This window comes from Alexandromys fortis, unplaced genomic scaffold (assembly GCF_014885135.2).
Source record: "Alexandromys fortis isolate MF-2015 unplaced genomic scaffold, M_Fortis_MF-2015_v1.1 scaffold_62, whole genome shotgun sequence".
NCBI lineage: Eukaryota > Metazoa > Chordata > Mammalia > Rodentia > Cricetidae > Alexandromys > Alexandromys fortis.
The window spans coordinates 8,052,806-8,074,202 of NW_026067942.1; the positions used below are offsets into that span (position 1 = coordinate 8,052,806).

Sequence of the window (21,397 nt, forward strand, 5' to 3'; positions counted from 1 at the left end):
ACACACATTTGTGTGTGTGTGTGTACTACAATATACATATAGAGGTCAGAGGACAACCTGTGGGAACCAGTTCTCTCTCTTCATCACGTGGAAGTATGGGCCAAGTCGCCAGCCCCACTTTACTTTAGAGACAAGGTCTTACTAAGTAGCCCAAAGCTGGCCTCAAATTCATTATGCAGCCAAGAACTCACAATGAACCTCTTGCCTCAGTCTCCCAAAATGCTGGAGTTACAGCTGTGTGTCACCACGCCTGGCTGACATTTATGTTCTGAGCCTGTTCTGCATGGGCTGAAGTAAAGGCAAGAGAGCAGACCAGGACGGAAAAGCTGTAGGGGGAGGGGTGCTCCGCGGGGGAGGCAGTGCACCACTGCACCTGGTAACCTGAGTTCAATTCCTGGAGTCCACATGCTAGCCAAGAACTAACTCCTTAAAGAAGTCCCGATCCCTACCTGTGCACACACTAAATAAAGATTAATAACACTAAAATAAAACTTTGCCAGAGAAAACTACAGACTTAACAATCAAGCAAAATGAGGATGTGGTCAGACCAAGGGCATAAAATAAACAGCACCTGTTGGTCCTTTCTCATCACTCTGCGGACACAAAAATGTACCAGGTTCATCCACCTTACCAGACGCTGCCTGAGGCTCCATCTGACATTAGGCAGAGCAGTTAGTTTCCCTGTAGCACGGTGGGGTGAAAGGGTGGGAGTGCAGACTGTGGGGTCACTGCATCGCTAGGGTTAAGGCTGAATGTCCCTGTGGGAACGTTAGGGATGGTGTTATACTCAAACAGGAACTTTATCCTATTCATGGAGGAAAACTTTTCCCTCCTTTTAGCTCACAGTTCATGCTGGTCTCTCTGGAGACCCACCATGATGAAGTTTACTTAAATAACAAACAAGTAAACAAACAAACCAAAAAACATTGTGCATGTGTGCATGTGTCTGTACAAGTCAGAAGAGGATACTGGATACTCTGGAATTGAAATTACAGACAGCTGTGGGCCACCATGTGGGTTGGGGAATAGAATCCCAGTGCTCTGTTGGTGTGGGAGGTCCTTCTGTCTCTATGTTACTTTTCTTGGTTAATGAATAAAGAAACTGCTTTGGCCTGTTGATAGGGCAGAACTTAGGCAGGTGGGGAAGATGAAGCTGGATGCTGGGAAAAAGAAGGGCAGAGTCAGGGAGATGTCATGGATCTGACGCCAGAGTAAGACATGCTGCCAAAACTTAGCCGGTAAGCCACTGCCACGTGGTGATACACAGATTAATAGAAATGGGTTAAACTAAGATGTAAGAGTCAGCCAATAAGAAGTTAGAGCTAATGGACCAAGCAGTGTTTTAATGAATATGGTTTCTGTGTGATTATTTTGGGGCTAAGAGGGCCCTGCTCCCACACTCTGGAAAACACTGGGTGACTTTCCAGTCCTGTTTAACCTGTTCAGCATCGCCTTCCCACACTGACAGAACAGTAGTGAACTCAAGCAATCTGCTCTAACTTGTTAAGACCAACAGCAAGCCAGGTGTGGAGGAGGCAGGGGTAAGAGATGAACATTATCTTTAGCTACACCAAGAGCTTGAAGCTTGTCTGTATTGCACCAGCCCTGCCTTAAATACAAAAGCAAACAAAAAACCCCACAAAACCCCCCATCCCCACCACTGAGTTCCACTGCAGCAGTGACTGCTGATGGTCATGTCTGTCATAAGAAAGGACACAGCATCTGAACAGAACCTACTGTCTCGAGAGACCAGGACTCCCAGACAATCCATCAGCACCCCAGACACCAAGCTAACTTCTCTGTCTGCTACTGGAATAATCAATCTTGTGGTATATGGAAGGTTGCTATGGCAACCACCAAATCCAGACAAGACTAAAACAGCCACCCACACTGGTGGCCAGGAGACAAGGTGTATACAAACATAAGGACTATTCACCTCTGAGTGTGTATGCAATTAAAATTACACAGAATACAGAAAAGCAAGAAAAAGACACTAATGATGGTGCAGTATATGTGTGTGTGTGTGTGTGTGTGTGTGTGTGTGTGTGTGTGTGGTGGTAGGGATGGTACTCAGAGCCTCCTGCACACCAGCCCTTGAATTTGTGGAGTGGGATCAATGAAGAAGATGCAGAAGGGCATAGGACAATGTACACATTTTTAACTGTATGCAGCCTTTATGACGGGAAGTTTTCCTTTCAAAATTCATTGTAAAGAAACAAATAGGTGGGTATATCATCAAAATACATGCACCTGCAGAACTGTACAGAGTATGACAAGGAACCAGGACAAACTGGTTTGAGCACCCTCTATAATAATACCTAGGACTACAGATGCGATGCAGTATCTGCACAGAACAGGATACTTTTGTATACTTCAAGTTACCTCTTACTAAACCCAGCATCCGTGCTGTATGGAAAGCTGTTAAACTATTGCTTAGGAGGACTGGAGAGATGGCTCAGTACCTAAGAGTACTTTCTGTTCTTCCAGAGGACCCAAGTTTGGTTCCTGCAACCAATGACAACTCACAACTAACTGGCTCTAAATCCAGTTCTGGAGGGATCTGGGACCTGTGTGGGCAGGAGGCACACACACATGCACACTCATAAACATAAAATACATACTTTAAAAAACTATTGCTTCGGGAACAATGACAAGAGAGAGGTCCGCACATCAATACTGACACACGTCCTCCTCTTCCAGCAAACAGCTGGCAAATCTGAGAACGCAGAGCCCCAGATGTGAAGGGCTCACCATAGCGGTGAAAACGGAGTAAAACAGAAAACAACAACAACAAAAAAATGATATGCTTATTAAAAGGAAATGAGGTTCGTTTCATAACTAAACAATTGAATGGCAATATCCATGGCAAATACTGCATAGACTACTTATTAACTCATGAGAAGGGCTTTTACAATGGGAAAGCCTAAAAGGCCCATCTTGACCCAGTGATTCTGGTGAATGGCTTCATCTCAGATGGGCAGGCTGGCATCATGTGCATATTAGTTAGGATTTCTATTGCTGTGAAGAGACACCATGACCACAGCAACTTTTATAAAAGAAAACACTGAATTGGGGTGGCTTCCATTTTCAGAGGTTTAGTCCATTATCACTGTGGTACAACATGGCAGTGTGCAGGCAGCCGTGGTGCTGGGGTAGTTGAGTCCCACAGCCTGCAGGTAACAAGTGGTCTGTCTCAATAGGTGTGTCTTAAGCATGGATAGGATCTCAAAGCCTGCTCCCACAGTGACACTTCCTCTCACAGAGCCATCTGTGACTAGTGTCACTCCCTGTGGGGGCCATTTTCTTTCATGCCACCACAATGTGCCACGAGAGGAGGCAGGAATGATACAAACCCCTCTTAGCAGACTTCTGAACAAAAGTATTACTCTAATCAGTAGCCTGCCTTTTCTTGTGACCTGACACTGACTTCAGTAGTAGTGCGATGGGACCAAGCATGTGGCCTGTTAATAACTCTCAAGAATTCTAATATACATCCAAGTTTGGGAGCCACTTGTCCAAATAATAAGCAATTAGATAGTCTGGATTATAGGACACAACTTTAGGAAACACACTATGACCCTTCAAGACATGCCAACGTCATACAGAAGAGAACATCACAGACCAGTTCCTTCACAGCTGTCCTGCACACTGCAAGGGCTACAGCGTGACAACCAAAAATACCTTGATTGTCACACGGTCAACAAATGCTACGTACACCCTTGTATCCAAGACTGGGGAACACAGCCAGGGAGGCTGACTCAGGCCACAGACAGCAAAGTCAGAGCGGTGACACCAAGTGCTAAGACACAGGTGTTACGGTTACATGTGCTTGTGTTGAGGAAATGTGCGCTGTGACACCCAGGTGAAGTATCAGCAAGCCCCTTCCCCTTTTCTTTTTAGCTGGGTAAGTTTTGCTAGGCTGCTCAGGTTGGTCCTGAGCTCTTGGGCTGAGAGAACCTTCTGCCCTCACTTGCGGTGCAGCGGGACTGCAGTGTGTGATGTACAGTGAGAAGGGGCAGCACTAGAACACCTTGGCCCTGACCAGAGCCAAGGAAACACACCCTGCCCCACCCAACTCAGGACTTGAAATCCAATGAATCCCTGAACACAAAAGGCAGCCCATCACTGAGCACAAAATCCAACCAATCTCTGAGCTTGTCCCAAACTCAGGAATTGAGATCCTACCCAACCCTGAACATTTCACCCCGGAAAGCTCACCCCTAAGAAAACCTATATAAGCCCAGTGCCTGTTCAATTTGGGGCTGCATTTTCCACCCCAACAGAGACAGCCCCTCTCCTGGATTCCTCCCTCTCAATGAATCTCTATCCACTTTTATATGCATACCTCCCCTGACCATGAATGTACCAAACCTTCAAATAAGCCTAATGCTGTCAGGACCTAAACCCCAGGACGTGACATGTGTGCCTTCCCTGCCGATTGATAAAGGTTATGTATGCCATAGCTGCTTCTATGTGAGCAGCCCGTCTTCACACTGCGCTTGAGGAGACTGTGGTCTGAGTCAACAGTACTCACAGGAACTGCTCAGTCTCCAGACTCCTTTCACGCTCACCCTCCCCTCGGAAAGCTGCTCAGACAGTTTCATTTGAAATGGCTAAAATCATGTTGGGGAATTTTCCAGCCATGCAGAAGGCACACTTCCATTTGCTGGGATGACAGAAAGTTAAGAGCTTCAGTGAGTGTGACTCCACTGTGAACGGAAACAACTCTCAGCCAGCAGCAGGCACCCAGGAGTTCCCTGGCCAAGCAGCTCAGGTTGCCAAGAATGGAGCTGGGAACAAACATACTCATTTTGGCAATTCATTACATGTAATGTTACATCTTTGTGTAACTCTAGGTAAAATATCTAAATCTTCATGCCTAGTCTTCTGAGCCCATGCATGCTGCTAGGATTCCTCCCTCACCATACGGAAAGACATAATGTACCTGGGAAACAACATTCCAATATCAGCATAAATGAAAACTTCCAGAGAGTCATGGTACATGGCTGACTGTCCCTCAAAGCTTGGAGGGTAGAATTCTGGTTTACATCCCTGGCAGATCCTTGTTGGTATATGGTACGGCAAGTTAATAAAACAGAAATATCAGCTAGGTGTGGAGGTATGTGTATGTAATCTCAGCACTTGGGAGGGGGAGGTAGAAGCAGGAGGATCAGGAGTTCAAGGTCAGCCTGGGCTACCAGATAATTTGAAATTTTCCTAAATAAAACCTTGTGTCAACAAAATAAAATGAAACGCAATTCAAAATTCCACCATAAGAACCCAAAACAAAAGCTCTGGATAGAATTTCCATCTCTGTGGTAAAGCATTAGGAAGGTTTGCATCTGGCAGCAGGAAGCCTGGTAGGGGTTGGGGGCACATAAACCTGCAGCTTTCTGCAAAACCGGGAGTCAGTTCTCTCCTACCACGTGGGTCCTAAGAACTCAGCTCAGGTCACAGCCATTTAGCAGGTCCAGAAAGCTATTACTAACTAACAAGCAAATAAGGATTCAAAAAGCAATAGCAAAAAGGCCAGCCAATCTGTTTTGTTAGTAACTGGTAATAAATCTAAACACACACTGAGACACTAAAAATACTCAACTCTGAGCCTCTTCAGTTTTTGCCCCTGCCACCATCAAGGAGACCAGAGCCCTGGTTTTCCACGGTGAGACAGTCACCCCGGGTATGAACCTGTGCTCAGTCTCCATCTCCCCAGCTCCTGTGCCCATCCTGTCTCGATCTTCAGCTCTGGACTGGCTTCTGTGAGGTGCTGGACACACAGTTGCATTCCAGTCCACAGCTCAAGCTTTGGTTTCTACCCTTCCCACCAATGCCCACTTCTGGAAGTAACCAACCAACAAACCGATGACCCTCCTTACCCACCAAGCCACAACGCAGAGACAGAGATGAGCCATCACCAACCCCCATAGGCAAAGGATATGTGCCCAGCCCACAGAGCATGCCCAGGCCCCCTAGAGGGAGAGCCTGTCCTGTTACCTCTTGTAGAAATGGAAGCGTTCTGTGAGGAGCAGAAACTGCTTCTCTCCTTGGAGGAAGAAGTGTCGAGCCCTGGAGACCCCAGACTTCTGTGTATACTCGCAGATGTGTGTGAAGTACAGCTCTTCCTTCTTGAAGTAATTTCGGAGGCGCACAAAGTCAAAGTAGGAGGGGACATAGATGAGTGTGTGGGACATGACGGCATCCCGGTACTGAGGCAAAATCTTGTTTACGAAAAAGTGAAACCTGATTAGGAAAGGACAAGGACAAGGTTAACAGGCTCGAGCTGGACCTACAGTGGGCAGTAACAGTGAGAGATCCCTGTAAGACTAGGTAAGAAAAATCTTGATGAACACGTAAGTGTAGACGCAGATTCGGTGCCCAGCCTGTGTAGCACATGTGAAGCACAACAGGCTCACAGAGGGCAAACGTGGAAAGAACTAGACAATCAGCTCTTCTCTGAATGGCTCGGAGTATATCACAGTCCACAGCAGCATGGTATGAGACTGCCATATCTCAATCAAGGGGCCAGGACCACGGGCTGCCATTCCAACCCTGCTTCTAGCTGAGACTGAGGCCAAGTCCTCATTTCTCCCCAGCCTGATTTCTTCTCTGTCACGGCTCAGTTCAATTCTGGGACCTAACTTGGTAATCAGTAATTACTAATAGCAACAGAGTTCAGATCCAAAAGTCAGAGAACATCCAAAGTCAGATCTCTCTCTGAGGCCCTGTGGTTGTGGGTGGGGTTACCTGGCATCGATCACTGAAGCAAGATCTTGGGCTTCCATCCTCTGGAAGACATGTGGGAGCTGCACCAGCACGTGGCTGATGGCGCCAGTCACTGGGACATTCCTCACGGCCACCTACCAGGAGGGAAGAACTTTAGGCAGCCGTCCTTGTTGATCACAGGCCATCAACTCCTCCATTACAGAGTAACTGAGGGCATGGGGCTCACCTGGCCTTGGGCATTGGTACAGTGCCTGTTGAACAGAGAGTTGATCTGGGCATCCTGCAGGGCACCGAAGAGCAGGGTCTGGCGGTAGTACCTGGACCAGTTGTTGAGGCTCCACATGCGCACTCGAGAAAAGTCCACCCCATGGGAGTCCAAAGGTAGCAGGTTCATGTGGTTCATCAAATGCTTGGAGAAGCAAACACCACCATTAGTGTCTACTGGGCATGTATGCTGGACACTCATGAGCATGTATGATCCATCTCCCTAACCCATGGAGTGTGTGTCCATGGGACAGCAGGAAAGTAAAGCCCAGATGGCGACGTGCTCAAGGTCAGCTGACCACAAAGTAAGGACACAGGCTAGCTACTGGAGCATCCTTTAAAAGGAACTTTCAGAACAAGGCCTAGTGGGGTGGGGCACCATGGGTCAGAAGGACGAGGCCAGTATGGGTCACACTGTGACTATGAGGTCAGCTTAGGCTGCAGATCACGAGTGTCTCAAATGCTCAGACCAAGCTGTCTCAGACACGGATCAAACACATATGGAGCAAGGGTGCTGTCCGTCATCATTACCAAGACATGTTCCCAGTTCTGCATCAGGTAAATGTCAGCCTGGTCAATGATGAGAAGCTCAACAGAAGACAGAAAGTCAAAGTCTCTCTTCTTCTCTCCTTCTCCACCAATGATGGTCCTCAAGCCCAGGGGGGAGGCAATGAGGACGTCGGAGGAGTAGAAGGGGGCATAGAGACGAATGCTCCTCTGAAGGACCGCCACTCCTGCAAACACACGTGTCAGCAACCACGCCAGCCTCAAGTGCTTGCCGCCCTCTGCTGTTTCCCAGGCTGGACTTCTTCAAAGGACAAACTTGAACTTCTACGCCCAGCTTCCCTACCTGTGGCAGTCACGCTGCAGATACTCAGCAATGTCCGTGAATGAGGCGCAAGGCCATGAACAAGGAGCACGCTCCCAGAGTTCATCAAGGTAACAGACATGAAAGCTGGGTGGGTGTCTAAGGTTGGGTGGGCTCTCTACAGACAGACAGGATGGAGATCCAGGCTTACCCCCAAATGAAACTGCCTCAGCCTCCTCAGGGTGACCCCACCCAGTTTCTGTGATTCTTAACTCTGAGAAGCCTAAGAGCACCTGGTGTATACAAGCTGCAGCCAAACCATTTCCACAGCAATGCACAAGGCCTTTCTATATGTATATGGTCTTGGAGTCTCTACCCACCAACCAAGTCGAGACTCCTGTCCAAGGCAAGAGAGATCACAAGAGCACCCAGTTTTGCTAGAAGACTGAGTCAGGGATCCCCCCAGCTCTCCCAAGGACCTCCACCTTGACAGGGGGCATTACCAATCCTGAAGTGGTCATCAATATTGCCCACGAATACGGCTTCATAATCCTCAGGCCTCTTCAGGTTGGGAGGTCTCTCCTCAGGATCAGAGCCATACTCCCCCTGAAACCTCTTTTTGTTGCTTACAATGATTTTCTTCTTACTGTCCCCCTCAAGGAGGCTGATGAAGAGATGGACCACCCGAAGGGCAGCTTCCCGAAAGGGCACCACTATAAGCACCTGTGGGGGCAATGGCAGATCAGAGGTGAGTATCTCTGCATAAGGCCCAGCTCAGTACCAGAAGCCAAGTGTCTCCTGCACCCACATAAACACATCCTGTGAACATTAGTACCATGGATCCATGTGTAACATTTCTCAAGCAAAACTTGGATAAGGCAATGCCTGCAGCAGTAGCAGAAACTCAAGGAAAGAAATACAAAGGTCTTTGAGGGCAAAGTAAGATCCACTCAAACAAACACACATGTGGTGGTTTCAACAAGAATGGCTCCCATAGACTTGTATGTTTGAATGCTTGCTGTTGGGAAGGACTGGTGTGGCTGTGTTGAAGGAAGTTTATCACTGAGGATGGACTTTTCCCTGTCAATGGACTCCTGCCATTCTACACATGGCCTCTCTCCCAAGCCTTCCTTGTGGATGAAGATGGGAGCCTTCAGTTGCTCCACCCTCATGGACTCTACCCCTCTGAAACTGTAACCCAATCAAATGCTTTCTTTTATATGTTGCCATGGTCATTGTGTTTTGTTACAACACCAGAGAAGTAACTAAGAGACTAAGTAAGAAAAAAAAAATACAGAAAAGAATTAACACACTGTTATTTTTCTAGTATATTCTCTAGAACAGTTTTTAAAACCACTGATGACATGTTTCTGAGTAGGAAAAACAGGACTCAATCTTCCAAGTCTGTTAAAAATGCCTAAAGATTGTACCTAGGAGATGACTCAGTGGGTCAGAGCATTTGCTGCTCTTGCAAGGAACAGAGTTCGACTCCCAGCATTTCCACGGGGACTCACAGCCTGCTTAACTCTAGTTCCACGAATGTGACGCCCTCTTCTGACTTCCACAGGCACCAGGTAGTGCGCATACATACACGCTGGCATAACACCCATACTCACAAAATTAAATAAATCAAATAAATGCGTAAGTTTCTGCGCAACAGAAAATGAGAAGATGCTTAGTAAAGAGCTCATTTCTAACTGCCCACCATTCTTACTAAACAGTGCGACCCTAGTCAAGCCAGGAGGCTCCTATCCTAGGCAAGACAGGGTAATCTCCCTGATTCCCCAACAGTGCACAACAGAAACAGACAACCTCAATGTCATGTCCACACATTTGCAGGAGCCACCTTGAAATGTAACCAGCCAGCCAGAGGAGTAAATAATTTGTTCTGTATGCCAGGCTAAGACTTAAGAGGCTGGATTACTGTCCCAGCAGTGACACTAAGTGCCCACACTTGTTCCCCAAGCTATCAAACAAGGGGGCTGCCAAAAAAAAAAAAAAAAAAAAAAAAAAAAAAAAAAAATCTTTTAAAAGTCACCAGTATTTACACCCTTGAATCCTGTTGAGCTCAAGAGAAGTCTGAAAACATGATCTTCTGCGTGGAGACAGGAGGGACAAATATAAGAGCAAGGCCTGGCTCCTCAGCATCATGAAAAATACACAGAATTAAATCCATATCCTTTCCTACTAGAGCCTCCAATGCCAGAGGTCAGGCTTGCCAGCACAAGTAAACAGAATCACTCTGTTAAGCATTAGGAACTTCACAGCAGAAACAGGGATCTTTGTCTTGAAGGTGTCTGTGCATCTCTATAATTTGCCCCACGTTCTCTTTAGAGGGCCTTCTGTGAATCTGGGTCTGCCCAGAGCTGTCACATTAAGGAACTGGGTAAAAAACTCATTCAAGCATCAGTGAGCTGAAAGTCACCAGGAAGAGACCTCCAACAACATGGTGCTCCCGAGAGCACCTGAAGTCCCTCTCACTGCCCTGTGCTGCCTGGCTCATTCAACACTCACGACTAAGGAGCAGCTCACAGCCTTCCTGAAGTCAAAGCTCTCCTGCTTCCGCTCACCTTAGGCCTGGTCAGCCCTTGGTCCCTGAAGTCATCGTCTTCACCCACCCCAAGTTTCTGGCTCCGGCGTCTACTGTTGTTAGCCAACACTTGGGCGTTTGCTTTGAGGACGTGGTTTATGGCATGCAGGCAGTACACATGGCGGATCTCTTCTCCATTCTTCAGGGCAGTCCTCTCTGGGTAGAACAGGTCCCGGTATGAATTCATGATTAAGAACAGTTCTTTCTGGAGTGGGGTAAAGGGACTATTTGATTTTTGAGGACCAGATAGGAATTGACTATTGGTTTTTCCCCAGGTGGATTCTAGAGGCTTCTGAAGATGAAGTGACTTTAGGTCAATGTCCTTTGGAGGTTTAAATGTTTCCATCTTCCGGAACTTGGATGAAAAGACAAGCTGTCCCAGGGTGGGCCACTAGGAATAGACATATCAAGAGCTCAGTTAGGCATGAGAACAACCAACAGTCACAGTACTTGATGAGTCAGGAATCACCCCATTTGCTCTTCACCCAGCCCTGCTACTCCAGTGTAGGGAATGCTGGGCCTTACAGAGGCAAGAGGGTCCAGACAACAGTCACATAAGAGGTGTGCGGTTTGGAGGCTGACTTCATACCTGAGCTCTGCCTCTAGTGTTTCCCACACTATCGCACAACATTTCTTTAGATAACAATGGTCAAATAACCTTGCAGTGTGACACGTCACAAGGTGTACACCACAGGCTCTCCTTGTCTTAGAACTGATCCAACACTGTGCCCTTTCTCTCTCCTCTTTTTAGAGACATGCCTAGTAGAATTTCACGGATGCTACTTTGTGAGATATATGTTTAGGAATTTTCACTGTAGAAAAATTGCTGACCTAAGATTAGAGCAACTTCAGCAATAAAAAATGAGCCACAGAGAGCCGAGCAACCTGGGCAACTCTCCAGGGAACTGTGCTGCCCTCAGAGGTGCTGCTCTGGGCAAGTCCAGCACAGCAGTGAACTGACAATGGGCTCGGGGAGGCGAAGGGGTTAGATCAACAGTCAGGTGTGGTAGTGCACACCTTTAATCCCAGTACCGGGGAGGCAGAGGCAGACAGGTCCGAGTGTTCCATACCAAACAGGATCCTACAAGACGACAACACTGCAGAGAACCTGAGTCTATACATGCAAGGCCACGGTAGAGAGTGGGCTTAGCCTTGCATACAGGAGTTCCAAGCAGCAATAAATGGCATCTATGTTCACATTCTGGTTGTGATTCTGTACTCTGATACATGCTACCATGGAGAAAATCAGGCAAAAAAAAAAAAGTAAGTCTCAACTACTTCTTATACCTGCACACCTGTCTGCTACCTCAAAAAAGGGGAAGTCAACCAGACCATGTATGGTATCACACTCAGCAAGAGGACGGACAAAGTGACCCTCACCATGGATAATATACATCAGTAAACCGTTCCACTGTGGGCTTTCCTGGGAAACCAAACAGCACTTACTTTCAGCTGCTGGCTAGTTGGAGAGCTTGAAGCCGCAGCCTGAATGTCCTTTTCTTTCAGTTCTTTGTTGACGTGTTGTTGAAACGGATCTAATTCAAACAGAGTAGTAAGCACAGTGAGCAAATGATGGAGGAAGGTCATTGGTTAATTATAATAAACCAACTGCTTGGCCTCATAGCTTAGAACATAGATGGGAGGAGTAAACAGAATAGAATTCTGGGCGGAAGAGGAAGTGAGGTCAGACTCTGCTCTGCACCCGGAGAGACCCGACAGCTCTGCTCTCTGGAGCAGAGACGCCATGCTTAGCTCTCCCAGGCAGCTCCTCCAACCCAGGATGGACAGAGGCTAGAATCTTCCCGGTAAGAGCACCTTGGGGTGCTTACACACATTACTAGAAATGGGCTAGTCCAGGTGCGAGAATTAGCCTGTAAGGACTAGAGTTCATGGGCCAAGCAGTTCTTAAATGAATACAGTTTGTGTGTTGTTATTTCGGGCATGAGCTAGCCAAGCGGCCGGAGTGTTGGGGATGCAGCCCCGCCGCTCCTATTTCAACAAGCAAACGGCAGGGCTTTCTGGTCTCCTGAGAGTGACGGCTCATCTCAAGTCACCTCTGAAAATGACATGCTTGTCTCTTGTCTGCTGAGATGGACACGCTGACCTTCTGGTATCGACTCATCCTTCTTTCCAGCCCCATACCCATTCAAAGCTTATAAAGAGTGCCTGGCAAGCTGACCCTCCAAAAGTGCACATTGACCATATCCCAGCCCAAAGCCTCGGAAGATACCTCAGCCCGAACTTCAGGTCTTGACAGCTGCACTTGAACCCACCGCTTCAGGGATTTCTGAACTATACAACCCTAAATTCTGCTTCTGAGCCTTTCCTTTGGACCAAAATCCTCCTGTCTCTCAACTGTGTGTTATCCTTCACAGGAAAGTGCCTCACAGGGGTCTACTGTGCCAGGCACAGGACAGTCACACTCAGCCCCTACCATGCCTCACCAATTCAAACAAGCCAGCACATTCTCCTGTCTTGTCTGGTACATGGCAAGATTCCTGAGAGCAGGCTCCATGTATTCCACACAGCAAGACACACGAATTCTCAGTATTTACCTGAACTACCAAACGATCCAAATGTTGTCTCTTGCATGCAGAAGATGTGCTAGCCAACCAGCCCTCCCTCTATGCCCACTACACTCGGGTGACCCTCAGCTCTGTGCCCACTGCACTCGGGTGACCCTCAGCCGTCTCTCTGTGCCTCTCGTTGAGAAGCAACAAAGTGAAGACGTAAAAACTCCAAATGGCAGGCACCTGCAGTAAATACCCAGGATAACAGCAACCAACATAAAGAGGGAAGCCCAGGCCAGTTCATCTCCACAGCAAATATGCAGAGACTTCAGGACAGAGGCTTCCTGCTTCTGTCCAGGCTCCAACACTGCCATGACTCAGAATGTGGTTTATGCTAAGATCCCACAAATTCTACCTCTACTCCACCCCCTGCGTAAAAGCCAGCAGATCCAGCTAAACCAAACAAGGACTCAGTTTCATCCACAATGAAGCCCAATGGCAGCAAACTAGGAAAGGCAGACACAGGACACCAGCTTGGCCTGCCCAGCAAGAGCAGACCTGATAGTGCAGACACCCATGTCAGAGGCACGGTGACCATGGAGGGGACTGGGGTGGTGGTGTTGGGGAGCTGCCCTAGTAATAAGAACACTCGGACTGGTCTCGCTGGGCCACACAAATCTGAAGAAGTACTGCTCCAGTGGAGTGGGTGAGGAGAGGAAGAGGGGAGCACTTTACCCTTCTGCCTACTAGACTGGACGGCAAAGTCTTCCAGATCCTGCAGCCTGGGCACTGGCCTCCCCCACTTCCACCCTTCAGCCCCTTCTTCTCAGACCAGTCCTTATCTCTCCACTACCCGAGAAGTATCTGCTCCAGCTCCCACAGGACGACTACCGAGCTGGCTCTGTGAACTCCCTCAGTCAGGAGACTAAACATGAATCAGTGCACAGCCCCACAACACAGAGCCACGCTCACCTTGGGATGTTCTCTGGGAAGAGCTGCCTCCACTGTCCTCTTCCAAAAAATTGGTTTCCAGGCTGAACAGTGACTCATGTTTCGCATCAGTGAACTCCTCTGGGGATTTCTGTGACGTATCAGGTGGCTCTTCCCCATCTTTCTCTTTGGGGTCATCAGCTAGAGACATACCAGAATGTTGAAAATCATTTTGTAAAATTTTCAGAGTGAGGTAGAGCTCTGTGGGTTCGAGACCAGCCTAGTCAACAGCAATTTCCAAACAGCAAGACCTATAGAGTGAAATCCTGTTTCAAAAATAAATAAATAACTTACACATACTTAAATGTTGACAAAAACCAAATTAAAACATTCATGCTCATTGTTATTTATTTATTTTTGGTTTTTTGGGGCAGGGTTTCTCATGTAGTCCTGGCCATCCTGGAACTCACTTTGTAGACAGGGTTGGCCTCCAATTCACAAAGATCCACCGCCCTGATTCCCAACTGTTGGAATTAAAAATTAAAGACGTGCACACCTAACTAGGCACTATTTTTAAACAACAATCAGGTAATTCAGTGAGTGGAAGTGACCTTTCAGAATTAAGCTTGATCACAGACCTAGGGGATACAAGTATTCTGTAACTAAGCTGGGCTTCAAGCCTGGAGGTGTGTTTGAATTATTAAATGTATGTTCCAATTGGTGGACTTCCATCAGGAAGGCAAATGGCTATTTTTTGACACAGGCCTTTTGTAGTTTAGCCTTCTTGTTAGCCCTCTACTAGCTCAGGATGACCTTAAACTTCGGAACCTCCTGTTTCTCTCTCCTGGGTGTTAGGATTATAGCCATGCTCCATCTTTGCCCAGTAGATGCAGCACCAGAGATGGAAACCAAGGCTCTGGACATGCCAGGCAGACGCTACCACCTGGGCTGTATCCCGGCCGTCCATAGAGTGATGTCTGAGTAAACAGAGGCCGGTCTGCTCTCAGAGGAAGACTTCCAGCTGACAGACACTGAACACCAGCTCTAACAGTGGCTTCTCTTGGGGATCCAGCTTGATTGCCTTTAGACTGAAAGACTTGCCAAATGAGTCAACTCCTTAAAATAGATTTCTATCATAATTAGGAGTTTCTCTGAAGAATTCTAATATACCCAGTTCTAGAACTTATTCTAAAATAGTGTACTAAGATACACATGGAAGATGTCACAGCAGTCGGAATTACGATAAGAAATCACAGAACAAATGAAATGTCTATCAAAGGAGTATTCAATACTGAATGTTACATATCCAAGAGACTAATGTGAATCCAGAGTTAGGTTACAGAGTAAAGGTCCAGGCTGAGGACAGAACTCAGCAGTAGAGCACAGGCGTGAGACACTAGCTAGGCTCAACCCCCTGTGCAGCAAAATATACAATACAAAGAAAGGAAAAATTAAACAAAAATCTACAGTATCTTATTAAAGAATCAAATTTCAGAAATTTAGGAGTCCATCACATGCATCCATGCATGTACCCTCCCACATATATGTGCAATCCCACCTGCAAAAACAAAGATGTACTATTAAAGGTGTTCAGACCAGATCCTCGAGCCTCTCCTTCACCAAGTACCAGACTGAGAGGCTGTATCATCACCCTGGCTTTACGGTGTGGGGCAAACGCAGAGCTTTGTTTTCCCAAGGCGAGCATTCACCTTCTGTGCTACACCCTCCCCTCCCACAGTCACACTTATGACTAAAACAACAACAAAGTCTATTTTCCTCTAAAAAATTAAATGTAAAGGAAAGCACAACTAAGGACCTACAAACACTCAAAAATTAAGATAATGTATGTTTTTATTTTTCAAGTCAGAGTCTCATTATTGTAGGGCCCTGGTCTGCCCTTATTCCTGGGGCGCATCTCGAGGACAATTTCTGGTCAACATGACTAAGCATTCAGCCCTTATTCCTAGGGCGCATACAGTTTCTAGCAGTTGACTAGTGTTCTGCCCCGCCTGGTGATTAGCTGCAGGGCATTCATTCAATTGTTGATATGGTAATTTCCCACCTGCCTGGGCTGGGGTCCTAGTGCTGCAGTTAGGTAGAAAAGGGCTTCCCCAAGTCTGAATAAACGGCATTCGCTTGATCTCCTATCGACCCTGGTCTCTTTGTGTCTTGTGTTTAACCTCCAGGCCTTGCTCAACTCGCATTCCGTACAGTGGCACCGAGGGTGTAAAACCAAAACCGGGTGTTACACATTACATCACCCTGGCTGTCCTGGAACTTAGCAAGTAGGCCAGGCTGGCCTTGAACTCACAGAGATCCTCCTGCCTCTGTCTCCCAAGTGCTGGGATTAAAAGCATGTGCTACTATGCCCAGCCAAGGCAAAGGATATTTTTACCCTAACAAGGTAAAACACTACACGACAGGTTAAAGGCACTGGAGATGAAGCTCAGGGTGAAGTATCTGCTCAGAAATACTCGAGACCCCAGGCTGTTCAGTAGCCAGGACCACAAAAGTGGATGAATGAATGAAGAAAGAAGACGCCAGGAATGTAACCTAGTGAGAAACTGCTTGCCAAGCATGTATGAAGCCCAGCACTTCACACATGTTTGGCAAGCATGGGGGCGGGGGACAGAAAGGAAAAGGAGGCTAGTTAGTACGCATGGTGGTGCACACCTTAAATCAGGAGGCAGGTGGATTTCTGGTGAGTCTAAGTCCAGCCTGGTCTGTACATCAAGTTCCAGACTCCCGTCAAGGATACAATGATACTGTCTGTAAGGAAAACAGGAAGGAGATAGGAAGACACAGAAGTCACCCACAGATATCCAGCAATAAAAAGCAAAGTATTAAAAACAATAACACATAGGGTAAAAAATGGACACAAGCCAGGCATAGAACACCACACTTGCAATCCCAGCATTGAGGGGTAGGAAGTAGAAGGGGATGAAGCAGGAGGATTGTCATGATTAGAGACTGGTGTGGGCCACACAGTACATGCAAGGCCAGATTTGCAGAGTGAGAGTCTGTGTAGGAAAGCTGAGTGTTTGACCATGTTTGCACTAATTTCTATAATGGGCACAGCTAACCTATAGTGACGGAAATCAGGTAAAGGATGGAGAAAGAACTAAGACAGAGCTTTCTGGAGGTGATGGAGGCACACTACTTGTAAAAGCTATCATTGTATTTAAAAAATAGATACCATTACTATTATTATAATTGTGTGTGTGCTGCACGCAGACCCGGTTCTCTTTCTGCCTTTATGTAAGTTCTAAGAATCTAACTCTATTGGTCAGCTTTCACAGTGGAGCTATCACCCAATGAACTGCCTCATCAGCCCACACTGGAATCATTCATTTGCATATAAAATATACTCTAATGAGGTTGATTTAAAAAAGCCACTTAAGCCAGACATGGTGTCACACACCTATGTTCCCAGAGCAGTAGAATCATGAGTTCAAGGTTAGCCTGGGCTACACAGCAAGACCTTGACTCAAAAGTCGCAAGGGTTAGGGACGAGCTCAGCCTGGTATGCGCAAGGTGCTGGGTTTGACTCCCCAGCACAGAAGAAAGACCTAAAGTAGCAGTCTGAGCCCTGAGAAGGAGGACCTCTGGGCTTTCAATTCCAGCTCCTCTCAGAGTCTCCCTATAGACCCAATGAGAGCAGACAAGTTTCCTTTACATAAACACAAATCTACAACTTAAAAATTACTGAGTATTTTTATGTCTACCTTCCACTACACTTGGTCTCTTATTGAAGAGGAACAACTTCTGCAGCAAACATCCATCTGTGACAAAATTATGTCCCTTGGGAAAGCCAGGCAGCCTTACATTAGGTCAGAAAAAAAAAATCCCTGAAAGAATAAGCCAATAGTATTTTCCTGATGAGAGGGTCAGTGTTCCCATCGGATTTTCAAAATATAACCAAATTCAACAAGGCTGAATCTCTGCTATGGAGCCAAATGTTATCACTCAGCCCACACAGCACAGGACACTCTGTCCTGGCAAAGAGGACAAGCCAATCCCAAATACTCACGCTCCTGTGTCTCAGTTGACTCGGCTATTTCTTCTTCCACCTGGACATCTTCATCACCATCTTCAACATTGATATCTCCATCACTGACAGCACTGTCGTCTTCTTCCTCCTCCTCGTCCTCTTCCTCTTCAGAGACATTCTTTAATGTAGCAAGCAGTCTGTGGTACCCTGAAATGTGCTCTTGTTCACTCTCCGATTCACTTTCAGAATGTGAAGTGTCTGAACTCTCTGACTAAAGGAAAATGGGAATTTTATATTGTTTTTATTGTCGCACTAAAAAAACAAAATTAAAATAAAATGTGAGACATACATATTAATGGGATTTCCTTACCCTCCAAGAAGGAAATTAAATCACGCGCAAGGAAATGGACAGAATGGAGGATAATTAAGTAAAAATGAGACAGACTAAAGGTAAATGTTTTCTCTTGCATGAGGAAACTAGATTTTAAGAAGTCAAAAGTCATAAAATTAAAAGGGAAAAAGTATTTACAAAGAGAAAGGGGCCTAGTAGAGGTAGAGACTGAGGGCCAGAGCAGGGCAAGGATTGGTGGCATGGAGATTATCATTTAATTATGCCTGGAAATGCCCAAATGAAAGCCTGTTTTGTGTAATGAATACGCACTAATAAAAAAGGAAATAAAAGTCCAATGAGCTTTTCTGCAAACATTAGACAATCTCTTCTCTTTAACCAAGCCCAGCATGAAATTTACATATAACAGCTAACCAAGCTGTTCACATTTGCTGCACATGGAATAAAAAGTGACATTTCAAACAAAATTTTAGGTTATGGGCTTTAACTTACATCTCAGACATTTGGCTTCACGGTTCAAGGTGCGGGAATAACATTACAAGGGAGGGGCACTGCCTGTTTTACACTAGATGTGAGTACTGGACACGCCAACAGCCAGCACTCCGAAGAACCTCTCCAACAGAGGCTCAGAAGTGTCATGGGGTAGTTCCCAACTCTGGCTTCTACGGTCACACGGGAATTTTTACAGCCATCTTTCTCCATCATTTAAAACTAATTAAGATGTCTAAAACCACAGCTGACAGTCAAAACAGAAAAACACAGAGAAGTACCCAAGCTTTCCTCATACACACGATCTTAAAGGTAACAACCCAATTCCAAGTATTATAAAGAAAAACAAAGCATTACCAGCTGACAAATCTGGGGCTTTACTTCTTTTTTGGAGACCCTAAAATGAGAAATGGATACTGTTAAACTTTAGCTACTAATCTGTAAAGATTACGACAGACCTAAGGATTCTGCTTTAAATGAACAACGCAGAATACACAATAATAGGCAGTCATAGTGTAAAAGATTCTGCATTTTCAAGGGGAGAGATGACAAACGGGCAACAAGCAACTGGGGGGGGGGGTGTCAACGGCATCACGTGACAAAGAACAAGTTAGACACCAGCTTTCCCCCCCCCCTTACACACCGGGCTTCACCTCTCGCCTGTTCGGCTTGTGTTTGGGGACCTGGCTAGGCTAACCTGAGACCTCGTGCCGGGACAGCGGGCCCAGGGGTCTCAGCAGGTCTAGCTGCAGAATGCACCCCGCGGCTGCACGCCCGGGCCCGCAGCGACCCCGCACCTCCCGGAACCGGCCGGAACCAGCCCTCTCAGCGGCCCGACCTGTCATAGAAGGGGTGCTCCTCGCCAAAGTCGCGGAGGTGCTTCTTCTGCTTCTTGGTCATCGAGCTGAGCAGCTGACTGCGCCCGCGGTTCCGGCGTTTGCCCATAGCGGGAACGTCAAGCTCGCCTCAGCCAGCACACCGGAGTTCCCACCGGGAAGTTGTCACACGTGGGCGCCGTAAACGGCGGAGGCGGGTGCCGTAAAGCAGAGTTGTTTTACGTCCGGCGGAGTACGACAGGCGTTAAAACCTTCGGGGCGCGATGCTGCCCCCTACCGGAGCTCCTCCAGGGCACGGGGGCGTGTCTGCGCATGCGTACTCTGAGCACCGCAGCTAGGGCGGCCCAGGCTGGCTGGCTTCGTGGGTGGATATCTTTTACCTTACCCTGGTTATTTTTTCTTTGGTTTGTTTTTGTTTTTATTTTGCGGGAGCGAGGCTGGTGGCTTCTCCTCCTCATCCCCAAGAGCTAAGAACAGAATCCAGGACGCTGGGATGTGGGAGTCAGCCTGCGTCGATGTACACGAGCAGAAACGGTTGAATACAAATAATACGACGGACATTTAAGGGTGCCTGCTCATCCCACTTGAACCGCACACTGTCCAAACGGGCCTTGTGAGTCAATCTGATGAGACAGATTTGGAAACTGATTCTTAGTAAGAAGAGAGCCGAAGGTGGTGGTTGCCGGCACACGCCTTTAATCCCAGCAGAAATAGGCGGATCCCTCTGAGTTCGAGGCCAGCCTGTTCTACAGAGCGAGTTCCAAGGAGAGCCAGTCTGTTACACACAGAAACCCTGCTTCGAAAAAGAAAGAGAGAGAGAAGGGGCGGAGAGAGAGGGGGAAGGGAGTCTGGAGTTGGGCTATTATTATGTACTAGGCTCTTCAACCCACAGGTTGAGGTTCCCTTCCCACGCCACTGCTCTTTTGGGAGGGTTGAGGAGAGCCTCTGAAAAAAAACATCTTTCCCGACATTCATTCTTTAACAAAAGCGAAACACAGATAAACTAGCATCTTGCCTGCATTATCACCCAAACGAGTCAAAGTGTACTTTTAAAGTTGATGTGTTTTATTGCGAGTGTGAGTAATAGCCTAACCGGGCTAGGGGTGTAGCTCAGTGGTAGGGTGCCTAACCAAGGTACTTCACAAATCCTACGGTTTGATCCTCAATACTGAATAAAATAAAACAACACACCAAATAAACAAGCTGGGTATGGTGACTCATGCCTGCAATCCCAGCCCCAAGGAGGCTGAGGCAAGAGAATTGACAGGTCAAGACCTTGATATAAAAAAGAAAAATTAGCTTGGCATGGTGGCACACACCTTTAATCCCAGCCCTTGAGGGGTAGAGGCTGGCAGATCTCTGTGAATTTGATGTGACTCATAGCAAGACCTTACTCTCAAAAACAAAAACAAAACAAAACAAAAAAATAAACCTAAATAAAAATGGAAAAGTGAGAAAACTGCTGAGGTCTGTGTTTCAGGGATACACAACCATGGGTGAGGCTGTTTGAGACCACACAGGACATATTTTCCTTCAAGATGAAGGTCAATGAACACCAAAAACTCATACCAGCACCAACCCCAGACTCAAGGCACAACGGGAGACACCCAAGTGTGTTTTGTGTTTCTGCGGAAGAGTAGCCAGGCCTGACTTAGCCCCACACCCTTTGTTCCAGGGTCACCGGCTGATGATAATTAAATGGAGGGGCAGTGTGAGGAAGAAAGGGCAGGCAAGAGAGTCTCAAAAGCCATGCAAACAGAAGGGTGGTGGCCGGCAGCTGGCCTGGCCAAGGGACCCATTAAAAAACATCTGTCTTCTCTCCAGTTGGAAGATAAAAGGTATAGTCACCTAGATAAACAAAGGGCTGTTTGCAAAGTGTCCTTACAGGTTTTATGGCTCTGGTCACA

The 21,397-nt window shown here is 47.0% G+C and overlaps 1 protein-coding gene across 2 annotated transcripts in view; it reads right to left on the reverse strand.

Moving 5' to 3' along the window:
- Nucleotides 1-19,666, reverse strand: part of Utp25 (UTP25 small subunit processome component) — a 66,367-nt gene extending 46,701 nt beyond the window's left edge. For both annotated transcript variants that reach the window (XM_050148242.1, XM_050148241.1), the window contains exons 1-11: nucleotides 19,493-19,666; nucleotides 19,012-19,051; nucleotides 17,856-18,087; nucleotides 13,868-14,026; nucleotides 11,832-11,920; nucleotides 10,366-10,776; nucleotides 8,299-8,518; nucleotides 7,519-7,721; nucleotides 6,950-7,132; nucleotides 6,745-6,857; nucleotides 5,995-6,240 (exon numbers count right to left, since the gene is read on the reverse strand). In XM_050148242.1, coding sequence (XP_050004199.1) covers nucleotides 5,995-6,240; nucleotides 6,745-6,857; nucleotides 6,950-7,132; nucleotides 7,519-7,721; nucleotides 8,299-8,518; nucleotides 10,366-10,776; nucleotides 11,832-11,920; nucleotides 13,868-14,026; nucleotides 17,856-18,087; nucleotides 19,012-19,051; nucleotides 19,493-19,599 — 2,003 coding nt within the window. In that variant the 5' untranslated portion in view covers nucleotides 19,600-19,666. The remainder of the gene's footprint in view (nucleotides 1-5,994; nucleotides 6,241-6,744; nucleotides 6,858-6,949; nucleotides 7,133-7,518; nucleotides 7,722-8,298; nucleotides 8,519-10,365; nucleotides 10,777-11,831; nucleotides 11,921-13,867; nucleotides 14,027-17,855; nucleotides 18,088-19,011; nucleotides 19,052-19,492) is intronic.
- Nucleotides 19,667-21,397: the final 1,731 nt, after the last annotated feature.